This window comes from Plecotus auritus, assembly GCF_963455305.1.
Source record: "Plecotus auritus genome assembly, chromosome: 3".
Classification (NCBI taxonomy): domain Eukaryota; kingdom Metazoa; phylum Chordata; class Mammalia; order Chiroptera; family Vespertilionidae; genus Plecotus; species Plecotus auritus.
The window spans coordinates 179,962,874-179,980,768 of record NC_137772.1 but is presented as its reverse complement, the minus strand read 5'-3'; the positions used below and the strand labels follow the sequence as shown (position 1 = coordinate 179,980,768).

The window sequence follows — 17,895 nt, the reverse complement described above, 5'->3', positions numbered from 1 at the left end:
CAAGCTGGAAAGTTCACATCTTATCTATGACACACTTGCATTGCCCTAACATGCATGTTTTTCATGCATTCTTAAGGGTGGGATCCTATTATAGAAACAATTTCATCATATCCCAAAAGTGGATTGTTTCTCCTTAGAGCTTGGAACTCACAATATTGTATGAATTTACATTTCTGAGAACTTTTTCAACATTTCATTTTCTTCCTTACTTTTATGGTATTATATAGCTTTATATGTTTGTGTTTTGTCTATTTTTTAAAAGTTATTATGACTTTTTAATCTGAGACTTTCAGAAATTTTAAACTAAGCTTTACCCAACCATTTCCAATATTTCCTAATAAACAAACAAGTACATTTTCTCAGTTTAAATTTATTGACTTTAAAGAATGCTTTGAAAATGTTGTGCCACCATTTCTAGGAGAAATTCGATATTATTTTTCCCTTTGTCATTTTATAAATGAAATCTGAGTTAAGGATTCAAAGAAAATGTATTGCCTCAAATTGTTTTAAGCTACATTATAATTATTTATTATGTATTTTTCAGAGAGAAAGGGATGTGATATAGAAGGGCGGGGAAAACACCTTATATTTAAAAGGCTAATACCTACAATTAGAATCCTTTCAATTGTATTATTCATCAAAAGTTATAACTGAGCAACTTTAAAAACTAAAGTTGTTAGTTAAAACAGCTTACTGTAAAATAATATTGACAACATTTTAATTAAATGGTTACATTATTATTTTTTTACTCTGAAATTTCCTTTGCTTTCTACTGTACACTGTTTTATGCCACATTTATTACAAAATCTAAAAGGAAATATGCAAAAAAATAATAATTTGTAGTTGATTTGTTCTTGTGAAGAATATGCGTAAGTAAATCAAATGGGTGCATTTATAGTCATTTTAATCTATAATTGTGTGTTGCTACCTAATTTATTAATATAAAAAAATCTTAATTCTAAATAATGTATATTCTGTAACAATAACAACAATGTGATCTTGCCTCTGTAGTCAAGTGAAATAAAGGAATCTGAGTTCCTAAATATTTCTGTAAAAATAGCTATCTTCTTAAATAATTTTTTAAATTAAATATTTTTAAAAGATAGTCATTAAAACTACAAATGCAAATTTCATGTTAGATGTGCACAACTATCAACATAATCAAACTTAGAAGCTTATACTATAAAATATGAATGTTTTCTAACGTCATCTCACGAATCATGCGGTTGTGCTTTTCCACAGAACACTCCTATGACGCCTTCACCAGCTGTACAAGTGCAGAGCCAGCCTAACAGTTCTCAGCCTTCTCCATTCAGTGCATCTAGTCAACATGGGGATTCAGTGAGAAAACCTGGACACAACTTCATGTGTCTGTGGCAGTCTTGTAAAAAGTAAATGGCAATTTTATTTGATATACATAAATGTTCTTTGCTTTAGAATGCTTTTATATTCCAATTTCTGTCATCTATAGTTTATGAAAATTTTCTTTTTAAACCATTTTTAGCAAAAATATTTTATGTTAATTTAAGAGTGATGCTTATGTAGATCCAGTGGCACCTAAGCTAAAAAATGTATATAAATGTCGGAAAGAGCTTCAATGGTAGGCTGTTAGGGAATGTGTTTCAATATTAGTTTTTTTTGTTTGTTTTGCTTTTTTTGTCCTAGCATCTGACATATGTTAATACCAGATGTAAGTCATGTTATTTCCAAGGTTCTAACAAAGTAATTTGCAGAAAGTCATTAGTATGTTTGTTTGCTTTTGTTTTTTAATTCATTTCATTTCATTACATTTTTTATTTTTAAATTATAGTTGATGTACAATATTATATTAGTTTCATATTTACAACTCCATGATTAGACACTTATATAATTTATGAAGTGATCACCCTAATAAATGTAGTACCCATCTGACACCATATATAGTTATTATAATATTATTGACTATATTCCCTATGCTGTATTTTATATCCCTGTGTCTATTCTATACCAATTTTTACTTCTAAATCCCTTTACCTTTTTCACCCATCCCCTAAGCTCCCTCCCCTTTGACAACCCTCAAAATGTCCTCTATATCTATGAGTCTATTTCTGTTCTCCTTGTTTATTTTGTTTTTTAGATTCCACATGTAAGTGAAATCATCTGGCATTTGTCTTTCTTTGTCTGACTTATTTCACTCAGTACAATTCCCTCTTATTGTGGATCCATGTTGTTGTGGATGGCAAGATTTCATTCTTTTTTATGGCTGAATCATATTCCATTATAATGGGTGGGGCAAAAGTAGGGTTACAGTTGTGAGTATGCAAAACAATTTATTCTTATATTTTTATTTATTAATTATTTTCCATATGAACAACCATAAAGCTACTTTTGCCCCACCCTGTATATATGCACCACTTCTTTATCTGTTTGTGTATTGATGGGCACTTAAGTTGCTTCCATATTTTTGCTATTGTAAAAAATGTTACAATAAACATATAAATATATGTCTTTTTGATTTAGTATTTTGGGTTTCTTTGAATAAACACCCAGAAGTGGAATTGCTGAACGTTTTTTTTCTCTTTTATAGTCTTTGCTTAGAGTCTATTTTGTCTGGTGTAAGTTTTGCTACCCCAGCTGTTTTTTTTGTTTGTTTGTTTCCATTTTCATGAAATAACTTTTTCCATCCTTTTGCTTTCAGTCTGTGTCTTTCCAACTGAAGTGAGTCTCTTGTCGACAGCATATGTAAGGGTTATATTTTTCCATTCAGTCACCCTATGTCTTAGAGCATTTAATCCATTTGATTTGCATTTAAAGTAATTGTTGCCGAAACCGGTTTGGCTCAGTGGATAGAGCGTCGGCCTGCGGAGTGAAGGGTCCCAGGTTCGATTCCGGTCAAGGGCATGTACCTTGGTTGCGGGCACATCCCCAGTAGGGGGTGTGCAGGAGGCAGCTGATCGATGTTTCTCTCTCATCGATGTTTCTAACTCTCTATCCCTCTCCCTTCCTCTCTGTAAAAAATCAATAAAAATATATTTAAAAAAAAATAAAAATAAAAATAAAGTAATTGTTGTCCTGATACACCAAGGTTGCAGGTTCAGTCTTTGGTCAGGGTACATACAAGAAGCAGCCAGTGAGTGAGTAAATAAGTGGAACAACAAATTGGTGTTTTTCTCCCTGTGTGTCTTTCTCTTTCCATTCCTCTCTTTCTCTAAAATCAATCAATAAAAGTTATTAATGGTTGATAGATATGCATTTATTGCCATTTTATTATTAATATTTTTAATCATTTTCTTAATGAGACCCTTTAATATGTCTTACATACTAGTTTGGTGGTGATGAATCCCTTTAGCTTTAGATTCATATCTAGGAAGCACTTTATGTGTGCTTTGATCCTAAATGATAGTTTTGCTGGGTAATCTTGCTTGCTTTTCATCACTTTGAATATTTCTTGCCAATTCCTCTGCCCTGCAAAGTTTCTGTTGATAAATCAGCTGACAGTCTTATGGGAGCTCCCTTGTAGGTAACTAACTGCTATTCCTTGCTGCTTTTAAGATTCTCTCTTTGTCTTTAACCTTTGCCTTTTTAATTATGATGTGTCTTGGTATGGGTCTCTTTGGGTGTTCATCTTATTTTGGACTCTGTGCTTATTGGACTTGTAACTATTCTATTCACCAGGTTAGGGAAGTTTTCTTGTCATTTTTTTAAATAGGTTTTAAGTTTCTTGCTCCTTTCTCTTCTCCTTCTGCCATCCCATGATGTGAATGTTGATACACTTGAAGTTGTCCTAGAGGCTCCTTATAGTATCCTCATTTTGGGGGAATCTTTTTCTTTTTGCTGTTCTGATTCAGTGTTTTTTTTGCTTCCTCATATTCCAAATCATTTATTTGATTCTCTGATTCACCTACTCTACTATTGATTCTCTATAATTTATTTTTCATTTCAGTTGTGTTCTTCGCTTCTGAAGGTTGCTTTTTTTTATGTTTTCTATCTCCATTTTTGTTTCCTATCTCTTTGTTGAAGTTCTCACTAAGTTCATCTACTCTTCCCCTTTCATTGAGCATTCTTATAACCAGTGGTTTGAACTCTTGACTCTGCATCTGATAGATTCTATGTTTCCATCTTGTTTATTTCTTTTTCTGGAGTTTTGTTCTGGTCTTTCATTTGAGACATATTTCTTTGTCTCCTCATTTTGGTTACCTCTCTGTGTTTGTGTCTTTGTGTAGGTAGAGCTGCTATGGCTCCTAGTCTTGGTACAGTGACCTTATGTAGTAGGTGTCCTGTAAGTTCCTGTGGCACAGCCTCCCCGGTCTCCTGAACTGGGTGCTCCCAAGTGTGCCCTCCATGTGAGCTGCGTGCACCCTCCTGTTGTAGTCGTGCCTTGATTATTGTTAGCACATCAATGGGAGTGATTTACCCCCAGGCTGACCCCACAGAGCAGAACTCACTTTAGCAGGTCTCAGGTACCCAATGAGTCTACCGAGTTTGTTGATCATGGAGGTGGTGGGTGATGCTTCAGCATGGTCTGAAGCTGTCCATTGGGTACATTGGATCAGTGCCTCCTGGGAGGTGGAGGCCAATGTCAGCCATTGCTTGTGCACTGCCCAGGGCCACTGGGCATGAGCTTCAAAATGATCTGCAGCTGGCTACTACTTGTGCTGGGCTTGGAGGTGTCTGGAAGATGTCAAGCTGTGAACCAAGGGTGCTAGTGCCAGGCCTGGGGTTACTTAGCAAAAGGTAGAGTTATGCAGAGGGCAGATGCTGCTTGTTTGAGAGATTTTAGGAAAATGGGCAGCATGAGCTAAGACAGGCCTTTTGTATGGAAAAATCTGAAGGGCTTGGGTGGGCCCAAAAGTTGGGTTGGGTAGGGTCTCAGGCAGTCATCAGGGTGGGGCTAACTGTTAAATTAATCAGGTTGATGGAGACTCAGATACAGCGCCTGCCTTTGGGTTCTTTGGGGGAAGGGCTCAGAAAAGGAACAATGGCCTCTGCCAGCACTTCTGTCTGGGAGAAAGCTGCCCCTCCAGCTCTTGACCTGATGCCAGACAGTTCAGTTCCTCCCCATATGTCCCCAGTGGCAGTTGAGCTGCTTTGCTAGCGTTGGAGCTCAGAGGGAGTGAGTCCAAGTATGTCTGACTGCACCCTTTAAAGAATGCCTTATGTCCAGCCGGTGTGGCTTGGTGGTTGATGTCGACCTATGCACCAGGAGGTCGAGGTTTGATTCCCAGTCAGGGCATATTCCTGGGTTGCAGCCTCGATCTCCAGTGCGGGATGTTTAAGAGGCAGTCTTTCAGTAGTTCTCCTTCATCATTGGTGTTTCTATGTCTCCCTCTCCCTTCCTCTCTGACATCAATAAAAACATTAAAAAAAAAAAAAAAAAAAAAAAAAGAATGCCTAGGATTCCAGCAGCACTTTGTCTCACTCAGCCACAATCTCTGCTGGTTTTCACAGCCAGAAGTTATGGGGACTTCTCTTCCCAGCACTGGAACCCTGGGCTCAGCAGGGCCAGGTATGGGCCTGGGACCCCTGGCTCCCCAGGAAGGACCTCTGCTGCTGAGATATCCCTCCAACTTTTTAACCAAAGGTGGGTTGGGGACCAGCCCATTCTGCATATCTTTCCCTCCTACCAGTCTCAGTGTGGCTATTCTCTATATTTTTAAATGAGTATTTCTGTTCAGGTGGTTTTGAAATGGTTGTTCTGTGGTGTAGTTGTAATTTTGATGTGGTTGTGGGAGGTTACTAGTACTGCATTTACCTACATCGCCATCTTGACTGGAAGCCAGGTGTTAGTTTTCAACGAGAGAATCTTATATTTTTTGTTTGGCTATGAAAAGAGATAGGTTTTTTTAAAGTGACTATAAGTTAGTGGACACTGAAGAATTTCTATATATTGAAACTTAAAGTTAATAATCTGTTAGGAAAAATGGCTTGTCTTAAATTTGATTAAAACAAAATCTTAGCTCCTTTAACAATACTCAGCCAAGAACCTTTGCCATGTCACATTTTAGAGTTCTAAGACTAAGGTACTTGTCTTAATGAAATAATACTCTCATCTTTTAGATATCAAAGATGCTCTTTCACTTTTCCTAACTGATAGCAGAAATCAGATAATTTTAAAAATTATATTTGCTCTTCATAATATTAGACTTTGTATTTCACTGTGAACTTCATATACAGATTTGTTGTAGGATTGTGGCTATCAATATAACCCAGGGATTGTTAACAGTATGCAAAATTTCTTTGGACAGTGTTTCTCATCTTAAAATCTCAACCCGGTAGTGGGGTCATGAGATCATCTTGTTCAGTCTCTACCAGTGAGTTTTTGCCTCTTTCCTTTGCAATTAAAAAATGAATAAAATATATCAGAGTCTATTCATGTTAGTAAGGGTAAGTATTGTTTCCAGTTATATATGTATACATACATACATATATATGTGTGTGTGTGTGTGTGTGTGTGTGTGTGTGTGTGTGTGTGCTAGATCATAGTGTATAATCTGTTTTTGTCAAAAAGGTTCTTTAGTCCTAGCTGTTGTGGTTCAGTTGGTTGGAGCATCGTCCCATGCACCAAAAGGTTTTGAGTTTGATTCCCACTCAGGGCACATACCTAGGTTGCAGGTTTGATCCCTAGTCAGGATGTGTAGGAAAGGCAACTGATCGATGTTTCTTTCTTTCCCTTCCTTTCTTTCTTAAAAAAAAAATAAAAAAAAAAATTTAAGGTTGCTTAAAAATTAGTGCTCTAGGCTGTTTCTGATTATTTTTTCATTCATTTAATTCAACCATATATCTTTTTTGTGTGTGTAGCTTTTGGAGTAGGTACTCAACTAATACTATTTGTTGACTAAAAAGTTTAATAATAGCTGCTTTACTTGAAGTGTCTAGAGTATTTTAAGAAATCACCCTGGCCAAGTAGCTCAGTTGGTTAGTGTTGCTATTTAAAGTTGCAATAATCATATGCTTCAGTGCTTTCATAGAATTAAAGTGGTTTTGAATATGCATTTAACCTGTTGTTTTTTTTATTGTATCTGTAGTACGATCATACTTTACATAGACTTTTTGTATTTGTAATTCTTTTTTCTGTATATTATATAGATTGTTTCATTGAGCCACCCACACTTGTACCATGGTACCAGTGCATGCTAGGATTGTGTTTTTCATCTGCAGGCATGTATCTTTAAAAAATGGAGACACCCTTCCCCCCTCTTTAAACATAATCTACACCTCTGCAGAAAAAGAATGTTAATCCCTTCAATATAGGGTGGGCCAAAATAGGTTTACAGTTGCAAGCATGCAAAACCCTTAATGACTGTTTCTCATACTCACAACTGTAAACCTACCTTTGGCCCACTCTGTATTGAGTTCTCCAGATATCGAGTCAGTATTTACATTTCTCCATTTGTTTTGTTTATTTAGAGTTTGAATTGGTATACAAGATTGCCTCTGGTTGAGAAGTCCTTTAAATCTCTTTCTGTAGATTACCCCCTCCCCCTTAATTGTTTTCCTTGCAATTTTTCGTTGATAAAAGCAGTTCGTTTGTCCTGTAGAGCATCACAATCTGAATTTTGCTGGTATTGTTTGGCATGTTACTCTGGCCCTATATTCTCTGTCAGTTGGTAGTTAGGTCTAGATGTTTGATCAGATTCTGGTTTGATTTTTATAAACAACCATTTTATTTTTAATAGTTCTTTATTGTTGAAAGTATTACATATGTCCCCTTTTTTCCCTATTGACCCCCTTCAGCCCGCCCCAGTCCTCCCCCTCCCCACTTCAGGCCTTCAGCACCCTATTGTCTGTGTTCATGGGCTATGCATTCAAGGTCTTTGGTTGATTACCTCCCACCCATCCACCCTTCCGCCTTCCCTCTGAGATTCTGCACTCTGTTCCATGCTACCATCATTTTAGAAATGACATGGGTACTTCCATCAGGAAATATGTAATATCTTGTCTCTGTTTTTGTGAGGTAAACAGCCATTAGAATCATTTCATAGATCCATTAATTCATTAAGTGTTTTAAAATGTAAAAGTTCTTTTATCAACACTTTGATTTCTCTGAGGAATAGTTTCTAGAGAAAAGGTTAGGTAGGTTTTTTATTATTTCTCTTATTTACCAATTTTCAAAATAATGAGTTGTTTACTAACACTATACAAAGGTGACCATGAGGTTTGGTTGGTTGGTGGTTTTTTATTTCAGTATCATTATAAATGAAATTATTAATTTAAACATTTTGAGATGTTTTAATCCATTGCAGTTATTATGTACTACTTGATGTTCCACCCAATTGTCGTATCTTTGGCTATTGAAGGCCTATTCAAGCTGGTTTCCAAGTCCTTTGGTTGTGATCTTAATATAATTTTTTTGATAGCTTCCTTGCTTTCTGTTAGACAGAATGTTTCAAGCTTCTCTTGTACATTTCCTGCCCCATACCTGGAATAAAGTATTTCTGCAAGGACATCTGGTGTCTTTTAATAAGAAATGGTATTTAAGCTCCTACTCATCGCTTTTTAGTTGGTTATTGTTTCAAGGACTTTTCAGTTGACAGACTAGAAAAATAAATGGTTTTTATCTCATGTTTAGAAAAGACCTTCTCAACTCTAAGATTATAAAATACACATTTTATTTCCTTCCACTACTTTAATATTTTAACTTTTTATTCCATCTATAATTTAGTTTCATGTATCTAGCTTTATTGTTTTCCAAATGGCTAACATATTAACTAGTTCATCTTTCCCGTAGGCATTTGAATTGTCACCTTTGATATTACTAAATTCCTGTATACTTTTATTTCTGGATTATTTGTTATTCTACTGGTTTGTATCCTTATCATACCTTCACTGTAAATTTTAATGTTAGATATGGCAAGTTCCCGCTCTTAATTATTTTTTTCAGAGTATTTCCCATTATCTTTTCAAGCACTTAACCTTGTACCAGGCACTGTATTACTTTTTGGTTTTGTTTTGTTTTTAAATCCTGACCTGAGGATATTTTTTCTTTTTTTTAGAGAGAGAGTGAAGGGGAGAGAAGAGGGGGAGAGAGAGAGAGAGAAATATTGACATGAGAGAGATTGATTGGTTGTCTCCTACACCCGCCCAGCTAAGGCCAGGATCAAACCTGCAACCAAGGTACATGCGCTTGACCGGGAATTGAACCCCAGACCCTTTGGTCTGTGGGCTGGTGCTTTAACCACTGAGAAAAACCAGCCAGGGCCTACGTTTTAAAATTAGAATGATGTATAATTCAGAGTTGGTACCTGCATAGATATTTCTTATTTCAAATAAACCTCAAAATGTTTCTAGAGATCCTCCAAAAAAGCATGTTGGGATTTTCATTTTAATTGCTTTTAATGAGTAGGTATTTTTTTGTTTGTGCTTAATAGTGAACATTTCCCAATATTGATTTTTCCCTTACAAGTAAAAGGTATCAACCCATGGTATTATATAGTCTTATTTACCCAAGTTAGAGCTTTAATATTTTCTTCACATAAATGATGCAACTTTATTAAGGTTATTGCCATTTGTGTTTCTTACTTTTTGTTGCTATCATAAATGGTCTTATTATATTTTTCAACTGATGGTTGTTTTCTATATTAATACTGCTTATCCTCTCATCCAATTGTATTATCTAATGTTTCCAGACAGTTACATACTCGTAGTGATAGTATTTATTCTTACCTTTTTAAAAAAAATTAGTGGACTATTTTTTAAAGCAGTTTTAGGTTTATAGAAAAATTGAACAGTGTACCCATATACTGCCTCTTTCCTGCATAGTTTCCTTTAATATTAATTGATATCTTGAATTATTATGATACATATTTTTTGATTGATGAGTAATATTTACTAGTATATGTTACTATTAACTAAAGTCCATAGTTTCCAATAGGTTTCAGTTGTTGTGTTATATAGTTCTACTAGAGGCCCAGTGCACGAATTCGTGCACGGGTGGGGTCCGGCTGGCCCTGCCCCCAATCAGGCCAGTTGGCCAGCCACAGTGTGCATCATAGCGACCTGTTGTTCCAGTCACTTGGCTTTTATATATATACTAGTGGCCCACTACACAAAATTCATGCACGGGGGGGTGTCCCTCAGCCCGGCCTGCACCCTCTCGCAATCCGGGACCGCTGGCTCCTAACCGCTCACCTGCCTGCCTGCCTGATCATCCCTAACCATTCTGCCTGCCAGCCTGATTGCCCCCAACTGCCCTCCCCTGCTGGCCTGATTGCCCCTAACTGCCTCTGCCTCGGCCCTGCCACCATGGCTTTGTCCGGAAGGATGTCTGGAAGGTCTCCCGGTCTAATTTGCATATTACTCTTTTATTAGTATAGACTAGAGGCCCAGTGCACAAATTTCATGCACTGGGGGGGGGGGGGGAGGTTCCTCAGCCTGGCCTGTACCCTCTCGCAATCTGGGACCTCTCGGGGGATGTCTGACTGCCAGTTTAGGGGATCGGGCCTAAACTGGCAGTCGGACATCCCTCTTGCAATCCGGGACCACTGGCTCCTAACTGCTCACCTTCCTGCCTGCTAGATCTCCCCTAACCACTTACCTGCCTGCCTGATTACCCTAACCACTCTCCTGCCTGCCTGATCACCCCTAACCACTCTGCTTGCCTGCCTGATCACCCCTAACCACTCGCCTGCCTGCCTGATTGCCCCTAACCACCTCTTCCTGCTTGCCTGATTGCCCCTAACCACTCTGCCTGCCTGCCTAATTGCCCCTAACTGCTCACCTGCCTGCCTTATCGCCCTTAACTGCCTCTGCCTCTGCCTCAGCCCCCGTGGCAGCAGCTTCGTCCGGAAGGACATCCAGAATGACATCCGGAAGGTCGTTTGGCTGTCTGGTCTAATTAGCATATTTATTAATATAGTTAGATGGATTTTGATAATACATAATGTCATGTGTCCACTATTACAGAGTCACTCAGAATAGTTTCACCTATTTATTTCTTCTCACTACCTCGATTCCCAGACCCTAGCAGGTACTGATTTTTTACTTTCTATACAGTTTTGTCTTTTCCAGAATGTCATATTGTTGGAATCATACAGTATGTAACCTTTCAGATTAGGTTCTTTCACTAGCAGTATAGTTGTGAGTACATGAAACACAGAATTCTATTCTTACACTATTATTTATTAATTATTGTATTATTTTCCATACGAACAACTATAAACCTACTTTTGCCCCATTCTGTATATATTTAAAGTTTCTCCATGTCTTTTCTGGCTTGATGGCTCATTTCTTTTTCTTGCTGAATAATATTTCTTTGTATGGATGTACCAGTTCAGTGGTTGGCAAACTCATTAGCCAACAGAGCCAAATATCAACAGTACAACGATTGAAATTTCTTTTGAGAGCCAAATTTTTTAAACTTCTAACGCCACTTCTTCAAAATAGACTCGCCCAGGCCGTGGTATTTTGTGGAAGAGCCACACTCAAGGGGCCAAAGAGCCGCATGTGGCTCGCAAGCCGCAGTTTGCCAGCCATGGTACCAGTTTACTTATCCATTCACCTGTTGACATTTTGGCTGCTTCTGGGTTTTGGCATTAATAAATAAAGATGTTATAAAAGTTTGTGTGCAGGTTTTTGTATGGACACAATTTTTCAACTCATTTGGGTAAATCCTAGTATAACAATTGTTTGATCGTATGGTAAGACATATTTAGCGTTGTAAGAAACTGCCAAACTGTTTACCAAAGTGGCTGTACCACTGCATTTCTACCAACAGTGAAGGCGAGTTCCGGGTGCTCCACATCCTCATCAGCACTTGGTATTGTCAGTTTTTCAGGTTTTAGCCATTCTAGTAGATGTGCACCGTATTTGTTTTAATTTGGGTTTCCCTATTGATGAAAGATCTTGAGCATCTTTTCATATGCTTATTTACCATCTATAGATTACCTTTGATGGGGTGATATAAGACATTATTTTGCTAAGTTTTTAGTAATTCATGGATATTAGATTTTGTCAAATGCTTTTTCTGTCTCTATTAATATGTTCATATGATTTTCTTTTTAGCCTGTTGATGTGATGGATTACATCCATCAGTCTTTGAATGTTGAAATAATCCTTGTATACCTGGAACGAACGAACGAACGAACGAACGAACGAACGAACGGATGGATGAATGAATGAATTTTTGGCTTGGCTTAAGATATTTATTCACTGCTCTCACAGTTAGCATCAATGGCTCAGCAAAGGGGTAGTGAAGCAGGGTAGGGGCATACAGTGACACAGTGCATCCCTCATTTTTCATTGTTACATAGCAGTTTTTATACATTGTTTGCTTCAATTTGCTAATATTTTTTTGTGGATTTTTACATGAGTAAAAATGTTCATGAGTGATAATGGTCTGTAGTTTTCCTGACTTTGCTTTTGGTATTAGAGTAATGCTGGCCTCATATAGAGAGTTAGGAAATGTTCACTCTATGATTTTCTGTTAGGAATTATAGAGAACTAAAGGCCTGATGCACGAAATTTGGGCAAGGGGCTTCAGCCGCCGCGGCTTCGTCTGGAAGGTCATCCGGAAGGACATCCGGAAGGTCATTCAGCTGTCTGGTCTAATTAGCATATTACACTTTTATTATTATAGATATAGATAGATTAGTATCATTTTCTCCTTAAATGTTTGGTAGAAGTCACCAGTAAAATCATCTTGTCCTGGTGGTTTCTTTTTTAGAAGGTTATTAATCAATGATACATTTACTTTAATAGTTATAGGCTTATTCAGATTATCTGTTTCTCCTTGTGTGAGTTTTGGCAGATTGTGTCTTTTCAAGAATTAGTCTATTTCATCTAAGTTACCGTATTTGTGGCATAGAGTTATTCATAATATTCCTTTATTATCTCTTTCATGTTGTGGGCTCAGTAGCAAGAGCTACTGATACTAAAATTTGTGACTGCTCCCTTTTTTTTTTCTTGGATAAGCTGACTAGAGCTTTATCTATTTTGTTGATCTTTTCATAGATCCAGCTTTTGATCTGATTGATTTTTTTTCTATTGATTCCCTGTTGTCATTTAATTGATATCTGCTCTAACTTTTATTATTACTTTTTGCTTTGAGCTTATATTGCTCTTCTTTCTCTAGTTTCTTAAGGTGGAAGCTTAAGTTACTGATTTTAGATATTTTCTAATGTGTGTATTTAATGCTATAACTTTCCGTCTAGATACTGCTTTACCTGTATTCCATAAATTTTCATAAATTGTATTTTCATTTTCACTTAGTTAAAAATATTTTAGAAGTGTGCTATTTAATCTCCAAATATTTTGGGATATTCCAGCTTTATTTTTGTTAGTGACGTCTAGTTTAATTCCATTGTGATCTAAGTGCATACTTTATATGATTTTTATTCTTTTAAATTTGTTAAGGTATGTTTTGCATCCTGGAATGTGGTCTATCTTGGTGAATGTTCCAAGTGGGCATGAGAAGAATGTATTTTCTGCTGTTGTTGAAGTATTATATAAATGTCAGCTGGATTCAATTGATTCATGGTACTATTCAGTTCATCTCTATCTACTGATTTTCTGCCTGGTGGATCTGTCACTTACTGACAGAGTTTTATGTATAATATTTCTTTATTTCTCCTTGCAGTTCTATCATATTTTGACTCATATTTTGATGCTTTGTGTTAGGAGCATATACCTTAAGAATTGTATGTCTTTGTAAAGAATTGACCTCTTTATCACTATGTAGTGTTCCTCTTTATCCCTCATAATATCCTTACTCGGAATTCTGCTTTGTCTGTAATTAATATAATAACTCCCAACTTTCTTTTGATTAGTGTTAGCATGGTATATCTTTCACCATCCCTTTAATTTTAATCTGTCTTTATATTTAACCACACATAGTTGGGTGTTTTTTTATCCACTCATATTTAAAGTGATTATCAATACAGATGCATTAATATCGTATATTTAAATGTCTATTTTACTTGTTTTTTGCCTCCTTTGTCTTCCCATGTTATTCTGCATTCTTTGTTTTTAATTGAGTATTTTATGTTTTAATTTTCTCTGTTAGCCTATCAATTTTATTTTTTTAAAACATTTTTATGGTTGTTATGGAATTTGAAATATGTATTTACAGCTAATGTAAGTCTACTTTCAAACAACAATGTCCCTTCATAGGTGGTGCAGGTATTCTTACTCCTTCCCTTATGCTGTTGCTGTCATTTATTTATTCAAAAGCTATAATCACCAAATACATTGTTGCTATTATTTTGAAACTTGACTTACTAGATCAGTTAAGAGTAAGAAAAATAAAATATTTTCTTTTACGTCCATTTATTCCTTCTGTGACATCCTTAAGGCAAATCTACTGTGCAAATGCCCTTAGTTTTTGTCTCAGAAAGTCTTTATTACTTTCATTTTTGAAAAATAATTCTGTGGACACAATATTCTAGGTTGGTGGATGTTTTTCTTTCAATACTTTAAATATTTCACTCTACTCTTCTTGCTTGCAGGGTTCTCAAGAGACATCAGTATAATGTTACCCTTTCTCTTCTATCATTAAGGTGTGTTTTTCCTCTGGTTTCTTTCAAGATATTTTGTCTTTGATTTTCAGCAGTTTAAATATGATGGGCCTAGGTGTAGCGCGCGCGCGCGCGCGTGTGTGTGTGTGTGTGTGTGTGTGTGTGTGTGTGTGTGTGTGTGTTTTAACATTTATCATATTTAGTGTTCTCATAGTTTCCTAGTTTAGTGGTTTAGTTAGTGTATCATTACTTTTTGGAAAATTCTCAGCCATTCTTCAACTACTGCTTCTGTTTTTTTCTCTCTTTCCATTATTTGTATATTGCACTTTTTGTAATTGTCTCACAGTTCTTGGATAGTCTAATTCCTCCACCCACCCACCCCCCATTCTTTTTTTCTCATTGTTCTTCAGTTTGGGAAGTTTCTAATTAACATATCTTTAAGTTTACCAGTTCTTTCTTTGGCCATGTTCAGTCTGCTTATGATCCCATCAAGGCATTCTTTATTTCTGTTACAGTTTTTTTTTATTCCTGGCATTTCCTTTTGATTCTTAGTGTCTCCATATCTCTGCTTATATTAGCCTTCTCTTGCAGATTGTCACTTTTCCATTAGAGCCTTAGTATATTGATCACAATTACTTTAAATACTTGTTTTTAATTCCAAAATTTCTGCCGTATCTGTGTCTGGTTATGATGTTTGCCTTGTCTCTTCAGACTCTGGTTAGTTTTTTTGTTACTGTGTTGTATTGTTTGTTTGTTTTACATTTAGCTTGCCTTACACATTTTTGTTGAAAGCTGGAAATGTATCGGTTTATAGGAACTGAGGTAAATAGACCTTTAGTGTGAGGTTCTATGTTTATCTGGCTAGGAGTTTGCTGTTTAATGTTTGCCATGGCTGTAAGTGTCAGAGGCTTCAATTTCCTTTAGTATTTTGGTGGTTTTTTTGCCCTCCCTTGTTGTCTTTGGGATTCCTTAGAAACTTCTTTTTAAATAGCGTATGTATCTTACAGGTCTCTCCATTGTAACCCACTGTTATATTGGAGTCCTGTTGATGTGGTGATAAGGGATTGGGAAGGGGAAGCATTATATAACCCTTATGATTAAGTCACACTGTTTTAGTGGCCTTGATTCTAAGGGCTGTGACTTTGAGAAGAGTTTCTTAGCCTATTTTTTCTCTCCCCCTCCGTCCCCTATGTGACATTCAGAGTTATAAGGGAGCTGGAGTTAACTAGTTGCTCTTCCCCTAGGTCAGATAAGGTTCTAATAAAGTAATTTTCTTGGAGGGCAGGCCTATAATAAGGAGAAAAGAACACTCTGGACATGTTTTTTAATGATTACTTTCTCCCTCCCCCTGCTGGAAATGCTAGGGAGTTTTTCTTCAGTCTTCACAATGAGAACCTGATAGGGTTCCTTGAAGTAAAACTCACAAAAGTATGGCTTCTTTGCAGAGAGTGGCCCACCAGGAGTTTTTAGTTTTCAAGACAGTCCATACTAGGCCTCCATCAATTCATCAATTACTGCTTAATATTTTCAAAATTTTTAAAGAATATTTTGATTTTTAGAAAGAGAAGAAGAGACAGGGAGGGAGAGAGAGAAATATCACTGTGAGAACACATCGATCATTTGCCTCATGCACGCCTCCTACCTGTGATTGAACCCACAACATGGGCATGTGCCCTTGACCGGGTATCAAACCAGAACTGGACAGCATTTCTGGTGCACAGGAGGACACTCAACCAACTGAGCCACACTGGCCAGGTGCAGGGAATTTTTATTTTCATGTGGATACTCTTGAGCTTTTCCAATTTCTTTAAATGAACATGTTTGTTGAGTGGGGTGTGGGGTAGGTTGTTGATGGAAGGGAGTAGTAAGAAATTGTTTTAGATACTAATACGCAATAGTGGCATCCCACCTCATCTTTTATTCTCTCACTCCAGCCCAGAAGAATCTATAAAATTCTGAAAACGCAACATCTGTTTGCATTGAAATTATATTTAAACTAGAGGCCCAGTGCACAAAATTTGAGCACTCGGGGAGGGGGGGTTCCCTCAACCCAGATTGCGAGAGGACGCAGGCCAGCCCGAGAGACCCCACCAGTATACGATCGGGGCTGGGGAGGGACCACGGGAGGGCTCCAGATCGTGTCCGGCCTGTCTCGCTCAGTCCCGATCGGCCAGACCCCAGCAGCAAGCTAACCTACCGGTTGGAGCGTCTGACCCCTGGTGGGCAGTGCACATCATAGTGACTGGTCGACCGGTTGACTGACTGCCCCCTGGTGGTCAGTGCATGTCATAATGAGCGGTTGAGTGGCCTTGGCATATCATTAGCATATTATGCTTTGGTTGAATGGCCAACCGGACAACCAGACACTTAGCATATTAGGCTTTTATTATATAGGATGTTTTAAATTCAGATATCTTATTTAATGGATTTGGAAACCTTTATTTGTTTCCACTCTTATGATCATTGCAACCAGCTTCATTTATTATATTAGAACTTCACTTTGCACCATATTGAATGGTTTGTAATCACTTTAGTACTTAGATAAATAGAGAGAAAATAGACTTAGGATGAGGGGAAAGGTAAGTAAGAGGGAAATAATAGACTCTTCTGTAGGGCAGGCAAAGTAATAAGTACTTTAAAATTCCTGTTGTCTTAATCATATGCACACAGTCGTATGTATTTAGTAATTAAAATGGATTTAAAGAAATACAAACTTTATTCTTTTTTTCTTGTGTCTGATAAATTCATTAATTTTATGTATTATAAATAAACTTGATTAATTTCAGTATATTGCGAAATCATTTAGAAATAGCTGTCATTTAGACTACTGACTACTAGTAGTAGTACATTTGGGTTTTGATTTATGTGTGTGTGTGAGTGTGTATAAACAGCTTTACCTGCCTTGGCTGGTTTGACTCAGTGGATAGAGCGTCAGCCTGTGGACTGAGGGGTCCCAGGTTCGATTCCAGTCAAGGGCATGTACCTTGGTTGCGGGCATATCCCCAGTGGGGGGTGTGCAGGAGGCAGCTGATCGATGTTTCTCTCTCATCGATGTTTCTAACTCTCTATCCCTCTCCCTTCCTCTCTGTAAAAAATCAATAAAATATATTTTAAAAAAATAAACAGCTTTACCTTTTTAATTTAATAACATTTAGGTAAAAATTGTAAAAACCCAATAAAAAGTTCCTTTTTGTGGTAATTTTTAGTTTATATAGCACAACTTCAGTCTATTTCATACTAATGAAGAAGCATTGTGAGTACAGTAGGTCCCGTCTTGTCCACAGGGAATATGTTCCAAGATTCCCAGTGGATGCCTTAAACTACAGATAGTATCAAACCCTATATACCGGTACACTATGTTTTTGCTTATACATGCATATCTATGATGAAGTTTAACTTAACAATTAGGCACAGCCCTGACTGGTTTGGCTCAGTGGATAGAGTGTTGGCCTGCGGACTGAAGGGT

General features: G+C 37.0%; 1 protein-coding gene across 1 annotated transcript in view; it reads left to right on the top strand.

Moving 5' to 3' along the window:
• ARID2 (AT-rich interaction domain 2) overlaps positions 1-17,895 on the top strand; it is a 188,673-nt gene that overhangs the window by 148,152 nt on the left and 22,626 nt on the right. Inside the window, exon 16 of the mRNA XM_080659536.1 lies at positions 1,243-1,391. Coding sequence (XP_080515662.1) covers positions 1,243-1,391 — 149 coding nt within the window. The remainder of the gene's footprint in view (positions 1-1,242; positions 1,392-17,895) is intronic.